General features: G+C 42.3%; 1 protein-coding gene across 1 annotated transcript; it reads right to left on the bottom strand.

Annotated features, from left to right (window-relative positions):
* Positions 1-3,663: 3,663 nt before the first annotated feature.
* On the bottom strand, positions 3,664-4,317 carry LOC117826662 (E3 ubiquitin-protein ligase RNF186-like). The gene has a single exon (XM_034702913.1). The coding sequence runs from the start codon at positions 4,315-4,317 to the stop codon at positions 3,664-3,666; it is 654 nt and encodes a 217-aa protein (XP_034558804.1).
* Between the last annotated feature and the right edge of the window lie 5,422 nt (positions 4,318-9,739).

The following is a 9,739-nucleotide window of genomic DNA, read 5'->3' as shown; positions in this document are numbered from 1 at the left end:
TGCCACTCTGACTAGTAAGTATAACATTTAGGAGAAATGTTAAACATTTTTAGATATGTAAAACATACATGTCGACAGTGAGTGAACCCATTTTTTAACAGTATATTGGCATCCTATTTCCAGATCAACAGATATCCACATAGTTGTTTAGGATTATGCAATTGAATATAGTTTCTAGTCTTAACTCCAATTGTAGATAATTAAAGTTGAATTTGACCAAGTTATAGGAGCAAAAATGGTTATCTAATGACATTTTAAACACTTTTCTTTGTTGTAATTTATGTAAGTCCAATAATTTAACTTGTCTGTGGAAATATCTTTTGTGTTTGTTTCCCTAATGGTTATTACAAAAAATATTTTTTTGACATAGACATAGACATAGCCATAGACATACACACACATACATGTAATAGGCCCTTATTATGTGCAGTATAATTGTTCAATAAAGTTTGCTTTCACATTTTTGTAAATATTTGTATTTTTATTTGGTATCTATGTCTTCAAATGTCAGTCTACACTTAACATTATACACTTGCCTGATACTTTTTTTACATTGTAATTTTAAGACAAGAACAAGAAATTATTGCTGGATTAAAAGAAATGGGCTTTTGCTACTATAATTTAATGTATATTTATTCATATACAAAGATCTTTCAAAATATGAGAAATTTTTTCTTTCTTCATATCTTAAAAGTGATGTATGTTGTTTTTTTTCATTCAAATAATTAAAATGTTTCTTTGAAACAAGCTGTTGTGTATTTTCTGCATTCTCACTGTTACACACCAGAGGGAGCCAGAGAGTTACTTCCTTCATGATGGCTTTGGCTGCACTTTTTAATGAAACATTTGTTTCAGCGAGACAGAGAAAAGGACCAACACTGTTTGTATTGAAGTATTCATGACTGAAGGAAGTCTCCTTTGGCTACTGAAGCGCCAGACCATGACAGTGAAATGGATCAATAAGCCATGCTTGACTCTTTGACCCGGGATACTGATCTCTCCTCACTGGTCTTTGGTGTTTGCATGCTTATTAAGCCATATGTCTGTACATACTTGTTCATGGCAAATACATGCATGCAAACACACAAGTTCATCCCGTTCCCCCCCATAAACACACACTCATGGGTCCAAAAACTCATGTGAGCATGTGATCACATGAGTGCCTACAGAGTGGTGATAATCGCTCTCCTCAGGCCATGTCATTTAGGTCATCTTTAAGGGACACAAACCAACAGTGGGCAGATGTTATGAGTGAAAGGAAGACTTTCATCTCCTCTGTGAAATGTGTGTGTCCAATGTGATAATGACACAAGGACACACTTTGCACACACTTAAAGGGAAGACACAGGAAGAGAGGAAATGTATCCTTGAACTGTCTGTTGGTGACCCCTTCTTTCTGGACAGCATGCACAGCAGCTAATGGTAGGTCCCTTAGGATCCTCCAATGAGAACCACATCCAAGTTTCATGGGAACTTTTAGGGTAGTAATGTGTGTCTTTCATGGTTTTGCTGCTGAAGACTGAAAACTTCTGAAGAGACAAACAAAAGAAAACTTGCGTAAAACTATCTTTTGTTAGACATGTAACTTCAAGATGTCACTGTTAGCTTTCAATATTTCAAAGTAAAACAAGTAAGCTAATTCTTAGAGCCCAAGGGCTGATTATTAAATCCCTTGACGTCCAGTTACTTACTGGGAAAAAGAGGGGTGGGAAGGGGTTGTGTTGGGGATTAGGGAACAAAAGGATCCTTCACTGTCATCAAAGAGGATCTGCTCCTTACTCATCCTCTGTTCTGTGGCGACAGCTTTTTATTTTTTGGAAAGGGAGTGACGGCTGGAGGGAGGAGGTGGATGGGGAGGCACTGTTAGGAGAGTTTGATGGTGAAGGGGATGCAGATTTCAAAGTAATCTTTAACTCTAAGCCCTGCAGTCTCTGTGAAACGAAGCCCCCTGGTCCAGACACAGGGTTGCCTGTGGCTCCTGGTGGAGGCCCTGCATCCCCCACGTTTTATTTCTCGGGCTTTAGTCATGGTGGCATTTAAGTGGCATTACTCAGTGATGGGATGACCAAATGAAGGGGTCTTTTTGAGAAAGCCTGAAAGAGGTGGATTTTCACTCCGGAGACCAGCGTCACCTCTCACAACAACAAGAGTAAATAAGTACCCACTGTGTTACAGGGTTACAGCACATACCTAAAAAATTAAGAGAAATTAAATCAAACATTTTTTATTGCAGACTTCCCTGTGGCCTTGAGCTAACACACAGTCATTATTAGACTTCATATAATAAAGTTTTAATGACTTAGAAAAGCAAAGCTAAGCCAAATTCATTATTGGAGACCCCTTGGAGGTCATCTTCATTTCCATTGTCTTACTTTACAACAGTACTTGTTGAGACCCCTACCCCAAAGTTATTCCTCTCATCTTGTGAAGGCTCATGTCCCCTCAGGGTCACTGGCTCTGGGTTTCCTGCTGACTTGGTCCTCCACAGGGAGCCAGGGTAATCACACAGAAGTGGATATGGGATAAGCAGATCATTGCCTTACCTGTCATTGGCAAAATAGATCATGTTGTTGGAAATGGCGATGACAACAAAAATTAGGATAAATCAGTCACATCTTAACAGTAGTACATATACAGTTGTGCTCATAAGTTTACATACCCTGGCAGAATTTATGGTTTCTTGTGTAGTTTCTGTTGTCATTATGATATAAAAAAGTAAACACAGTTGTTTGATAAAAATTTGCTTCACCCAACCACTAACCATGAGTGAAAAAAAAGTTTTTCTCTTATCATTAATATTCTCTGAAAAATGGCCCAAAAAAATCACAAATTCTGCCAGGGTATGTAAACTTTTGAGCACAACTGTACATACAGTGCACATTGACTTCTGATTGCGCAGTAGTTTCTCAGCATCTCAAATAGTGTACAAGATTATATACATCATTTCAGTGCAGAAACAAAGTGGGATAGAGTACAGTAGGATACATTTCTTCATTGATATCAGGAAATTGTGATGTGACCATTCGCAAAACCTGTTAATGTTATATGACAGACTAAATACATCACAGTTATTCCGCATTCAAACAGGCATAACGTATGAGTCAAAGTGACTTCCATTCAAATAAAATAATAAAGAACATAGTGTTGTGTACAAACAAAGGGAGACATTAAAGCTTCACATGTTGGCTACTAAAATCACATTTACCTCTGTTTGTTGTAAATGTGGCTAGCGTATATGATGTAGTAAATTGTTGCACCTCTTTTCACTGCAGATATTCCAGGTTATATTATAGGCAGTTCTTACTAATACTGTCTACACCAGGTGTTGCAAGTTACAGTAATTATGATCAGAGTCAGAACCTTACTGTGTCAGGGTGACAGGAAATCAACCATCATGGATTATTACTTATATATTAATAGAAGTAGACTGCTTTTGAGTTTAAAAGGTGCTTGAGAAGGAGAGTTTCTTTACAAGCAAGAGATGAGATTTACACACATAATCCTAGTTAATGTGAAAGAGAGGGTCACAGATATCGACCCAGTCTGCAGTCAAAGCTAAATATACCCTGTTACACCTTAAAAAAAATAGCCTTATTGTTGTTACACCACAAGCTAAGAGTCATTCGTACACATTCACAAAGCCATAAAGACGCCTGAGCAGAGTCACATCATATTGGAGGTGAGGGAACTGAAGTTGCTGGTCTCAGTTTCAGGTCGGTACTTCAGCATGCACACTATCCAAGTGAAAATAAGCGAGAACAGTGCGAGGATACTCGCGACAAACAAACAAATAGGGCCGACGGACGACGTCTTGTTGTTGAAGTTATGTACAAAAATGAGGCCCATAAATAAAAGCACAACCATGGACAGGAAAGAGAAAATGGCGCACGCGCAGCCCGTCACAAACGCAACTTGTTTGCATGTCTGACAGCTGTCGTCGCTCTCTTGGGAGGCAGCAGGGGAGAAGGTCGGACCTGTCACGAGGACATCTGTTTTTGAAGAGTTTACAGGCTCGTGTGATTTCAGTGGCAGAGCATCACATATAGTGGTGTTGTCCGGGAGGTTGCTAACCCGGTACTCCGGTACAGGTGTTCGGTGGCGACAAACTGGACAGCCAATCCTCCATCCTCGCCCCTCCCGGGAGTGGAGTGTGTCCAGACACTCCTTGCAGAAGGTGTGGGAGCAGCCTAGCAGTTTTGGAATGTGAAGGTCCAGGTCGAAGTCATTATAGCAGATTTTACACTCGTATTCCTCGCTAGGAAACCTGCCTGACGGATCAGAGCCGCATTCATCTCCTTCGGTGTCCACCTCCGCCATATTTAGTCCAATTAAGGGTTAAAGAAGCGGTTTTATATTTGAAACGGCATCATTGCATTGATCGCAAGATTTGCATGTCTTGCAGATGAGCTAGTCGAATAGAAGAATTTCTCTCTTCTCTGGTAAGAGTTTGTCCCGTTCGCTTTTCCTTCTAGTTATGTGATCCCACACTTGTTGTGTAACCGGCGCAGGGCACGAGCGGTGCACAGGGACACAGACTGCAGCAGAGCCCACAAAAAAAGGAGCCGTTTAAATTGGTCTAAGCATGTGGCACCTTGCTGTTTTGTCACAAGTGTGGACATGTGTATATGTAGTGGGCCTGTTTTAAGCGTATAATAAGACATTAGCGCCAGTAGTGACAGTAAACAGCACCGTGTTTTCAGCACCACCGGCAGTGGACAGCTCCGAGCAGCAGTGACACCTTCATCTGCAGATCAGCACCTCTGTGTGTTTGTTTTCACAGAGAAGTCTGAATACCTCTGACAATCTAAGTCTACGGTATGTGTCTGGTCTGCTATACCGTTCTGATTTTGAAAGTCAGACCTTTTGGCATGGAGTCTGACCTTTCACTGAAGTTTGGCTATTGGTTTAAGGAGACTTCCAATTGCTCATTAACCAATCTTAATGGTCAATCAAAACACATACAATATATGCAGTGGCGTGTCCAGAGGGGTGGCACTAGCACCCCTTGAAATCCAAATGGCCACCCCAGGGGCCATCCCAAAATCCTAAAACAGGGTTCCCACGCGTCCTGGAAAACCTGGAAAAACCTGGAAAACAGTTGACCAGTTTTCCAGTACTGGAAAACACATGGAAAATGGGAGAAAAAGTAAAATGTCCTGGAAAATCACATATAGTCCTGGAAAATTATTCCAACATGGCTGCGTTTGACCTGACCCTATTAACAAAACACATCCCCGTTCATTGAAAGTTGAGTGCACGCTGTGCTGGAAAAGACAGCGACACTGCGAAACTTTTTTCACATCTTTTCTCCTTCACTTCATAATCATGCATTCACAGAAAACGGGGGTATATTGTTTATGTTTTATGGTACATTTGGCTCAATTACTGTACTCTAGCTCAGTTGTTCTCAAAGTGGGGTCCTGGGACCCCTGGGGGTCTGCGAACCATAGCCTGGGGGGTCTGTGAAATAATTTGAATACATTTCTAGTAAATCATAAAATTGTGCTGTGTCATTACAAAACAGCATACACCATTGTTATGATACCATTTGGTGTGTTTAAGATCAATTACTTGAAAAGTATAAATGCTGTCATGTTGAGTCCACAAAGAATAAAATTACCCTTTGTTTTAAAGTATACAAGTGGTATTTACTTGATTCAAATTGAAGTGTTATCTGTTTATCACTATGGTACAGGTCTGAAGTATTTACATTGATACATTTTACAACACAAATAGTTCCAAGGGCCACTAAGAGTGCAAATGGTAGTAAGCATGTGCTTTAGTGATGGGAAGTTGGGCTCTTTTCAGAGAGCCGGCTCTTTTGACTCGGCCCCCAAAGAAGAGCCGGCTCTTTCGACTCCCGAACGGCTCTACATTTAGGATCTTTTGTAGCCATATATTTTACCTTAACTTTGCAAAAACTAATGGTTTGTGTGTTGAAAACCATTTTACGTACAGTGTTTTTATGAGAAGACTTATAATTGCCCAATTGTGTGCATTTATTCTGTTACAAAATCATTCTCACCCTGATCCTAGGGTTATGATTAGGGTTGTGATTAGGGTTAGGGTTGGGATAAGGGTTAGGGTTGGGGTTAGGGTTAGGGTTGTGATTAGGGTTAGGGTTAGGGTTGTGATTAGGGTTAGGGTTAGGGTTGTGATTAGGGTTAGGGTTGTGATTAGGGTTAGGGTTAGGGTTGTGATTAGGGTTGGGGTTAGGGTTGGGGTTAGGGTTGTGATTAGGGTTGTGATTCGGGTTGGGGTTAAGGTTAGGGTTGTGATTAGGGTTAGGGTTGGGGTTAGGGTTAGGGTTGTGATTAGGGTTGGGGTTAGGGTTAGGGTTGTGATTAGGGTTGGGGTTAGGGTTAGGGTTGTGATTAGGGTTGTGATTAGGGTTGGGGTTAGGGTTAGGGTTGTGATTAGGGTTGTGATTAGGGTTAGGGTTGTGATTAGGGTTAGGGTTGGGGTTAGGGTTGTGATTAGGGTTACGGTTGTGATTAGGGATAGGGTTGTGATTAGGGTTAGGGTTGTGATTAGGGTTAGGGTTGTGATTAGGGTTAGGGTTGGGGTTAGGGTTGTGATTAGGGTTAGGGTTATGATTAGGGTTAGGGTTGTGATTAGGGTTAGGGTTATGATTAAGGTTAGGGTTAGGGTTGTGATTAGGGTTAGGGTTTTGATTAGGGTTGGGGTTGTGATTAGGGTTGGGGTTAGGGTTGGGGTTAGGGTTAGGGTTGTAAATAGGGTTGTGATTCGGGTTGGGGTTAAGGTTAGGGTTGTGATTAGGGTTAGGGTTGGGGTTAGGGTTAGGGTTGTGATTAGGGTTAGGGTTGTGATTAGGGTTAGGGTTAGGGTTGGGGTTAGGGTTGGGGTTAGGTTTGGGGTTAGGGTTGTGATTAGGGTTAGGGTTATAAGTAGGGTTAGGGTTGTGATTAGGGTTAGGGTTGTAAATAGGGTTGTGATTCGGGTTGGGGTTAAGGTTAGGGTTGTGATTAGGGTTAGGGTTGGGGTTAGGGTTAGGGTTGTGATTAGGGTTAGGGTTGTGATTAGGGTTAGGGTTATGATTAGGGTTAGGGTTGTGATTAGGGTTAGGGTTAGGGTTGTGATTAGGGTTAGGGTTGTAAGTAGGGTTAGGGTTGTGATTAGGGTTAGGGTTGTGATTAGGGTTAAGGTTATGATTAGGGTTAGGGTTATGATTAGGGTTAGGGTTATGATTAGGGTTAGGGTTATGATTAGGGTTAAGGTTATGATTAGGGTTAGGGTTAGGGTTGTGATTAGGGTTAGGGTTGTGATTAGGGATAGGGTTGTGATTAGGGATAGGGTTGTGATTAGGGTTAGGGTTATGATTAGGGTTAGGGTTAGGGTTGTGATTAGGGTTAGGGTTGTGATTAGGGTTAGGGTCGTGATTAGGGTTAGGGTTATGATTAGGGTTAGGGTTAGGGTTGTGATTAGGGTTAGGGTTGTGATTAGGGTTAGGGTTGTGATTAGGGATAGGGTTGTGATTAGGGTTAGGGTTATGATTAGGGTTAGGGTTAGGGTCGTGATTAGGGTTAGGGTTATGATTAGGGTTAGGGTTAGGGTTGTGATTAGGGTTAGGGTTGTGATTAGGGTTAGGGTTGTGATTAGGGTTAGGGTCGTGATTAGGGTTAGGGTTAGGGTTGTGATTAGGGTTAGGGTTATGATTAGGGTTAGGGTTGTGATTAGGGTTAGGGTTGTGATTAGGGTTAGGGTTGTGATTAGGGTTAGGGTTATGATTAGGGTTGTGATTAGGGTTAGGGTTGTGATTAGGGTTAGGGTTAGGGTTGTGATTAGGGTTAGGGTTGTGATTAGGGATAGGGTTGTGATTAGGGTTAGGGTTATGATTAGGGTTAGGGTTAGGGTTGTGATTAGGGTTAGGGTTATGATTAGGGTTAGGGTTAGGGTTGTGATTAGGGTTAGGGTTGTGATTAGGGTTAGGGTTGTGATTAGGGTTAGGGTCGTGATTAGGGTTGTGATTAGGGTTAGGGTTGTGATTAGGGTTAGGGTCGTGATTAGGGTTAGGGTTGTGATTAGGGATAGGGTTGTGATTAGGGTTAGGGTTATGATTAGGGTTAGGGTTAGGGTCGTGATTAGGGTTAGGGTTATGATTAGGGTTAGGGTTATGATTAGGGTTAGGGTTAGGGTCGTGATTAGGGTTAGGGTTATGATTAGGGGTAGGGTTAAGGTTAGGGTTAGGGTTATGATTAGGGTTGTGATTAGGGTTAGGGTTAGGGTTAGGATTAGGGTTAGGTTTAGAAAACTTAAGCATACAGAACCAGAACCAGACTCATGCAAACAGAACCAGAATCAAACTCAACCAGAACCGAACCAGAACCGAACCAGAACCGAACCAGAACCTAACCAGAACCGAACCGGAACCGAACAGGAACCGAACCAGAAGCGAACCAGAACCGAACCGGAACCGAACCGAACCAGAACCGTACCAGAACCGAACCAGACTTGAACCAGAACCTAACCAGAACTGAACCAGAACCGAACCCGAACCGAACCCGAACCGTACCAGAACCGAACTGTAACCGAACCAAACCAGAACCGTACCAGAACTGAACCAGAACCGAACCAGAACCATACCAGAACCATACCAGAACCGTACCAGAACCGAACCAGAACCGAACCAGACTTGAACCAGAATCGAACCAGAACAGAACTGAACCAGAACCATCTCAAACCGAACCAGAACCGAACCAGAACCGAACTCAAGCAAACTGAACCAAAACCAGAACCAAACTCAAGCAAACAGAACCAGAACCAAACTCAAGCAAACATTAACGTCCGTGGGGTTAGGGTTAGGGTTGTGATAAGGGTTGTGATTAGTGTTAGGGTTGGGGTTAGGGTTAGGGTTGTGATTAAGGTTAGTGTTGTGATTAAGATTAGGGTTAGGGTTGTGTTTAGGGTTAGGGTTGGGATTAGGGATAGGGTTAGGGTTGTGATTAGGGATAGGGTTGTGATTAGGGATAGGGTTAGGGTTGTGATTAGGGTTACGATTGTGATTAGGGATAGGGTTAGGGTTGTGATTAGGGTTAGGGTTGTGTTTAGGGATAGGTTTAGGGTTGTGATTAGGGTTAGGGTTGTGATTAAGGTTAGGGTTGGGGTTAGGGTTAGGGTTGTGATAAGGGTTAGGATTAGGGTTAGGGTTGTGATTAGGGTTAGGGTTAGGGTTGTGATTAGTGTTAGGGTTGGGGTTGTGATTAGGGATAGGGTTAGGGTTGTGTTTAGGGTTAGGGTTGTGATTAGGGATAGGGTTAGGGTTGTGATTAGGGTTACGGTTGTGATTAGGGATAGGGTTAGGGTTGTGATTAGGGTTAGGGTTGTGTTTAGGGATAGGTTTAGGGTTGTGATTAGGGTTGGGGTTGTGATTAAGGTTAGGGTTGGGGTTAGGGTTAGGGTTGTGATAAGGGTTAGGATTAGGGTTAGGGTTGTGATTAGGGTTAGGGTTAGGGTTGTGATTAGTGTTAGGGTTGGGGTTAGGGTTAGGGTTGTGATTAGGGTTAGGGTTGTGATTAGGGTTGAGGTTAAGGTTAGGGTTTTGATTAGGGTTAGGGTTGTGATTAGGGTTAGGGTTGTGATTAGGGTTAGGGTTAGGGTTGTAATTAGGGTTGGGGTTAAGGTTAGGGTTTTGATTAGGGTTAGGGTTGTGATTAGGGTTAGGGTTAGGGTTGTGATTAGGGTTACGGTTGTGATTAGGGATAGGGTTAGGGTTGTGATT

This window comes from Notolabrus celidotus, chromosome 15, assembly GCF_009762535.1.
Source record: "Notolabrus celidotus isolate fNotCel1 chromosome 15, fNotCel1.pri, whole genome shotgun sequence".
NCBI classification, from domain to species: Eukaryota; Metazoa; Chordata; class Actinopteri; order Labriformes; family Labridae; genus Notolabrus; species Notolabrus celidotus.
The sequence above is the reverse complement of the archived record's forward strand: the minus strand, read 5'-3'. Positions and strand labels throughout refer to the sequence as shown.

What these genes read in the sequence shown, in the direction of transcription:
- LOC117826662 (XM_034702913.1), bottom strand. Translation starts at nt 4,317, where the DNA reads ATGGCGGAGGTGGACACCGAAGGAGATGAATGCGGCTCTGATCCGTCA.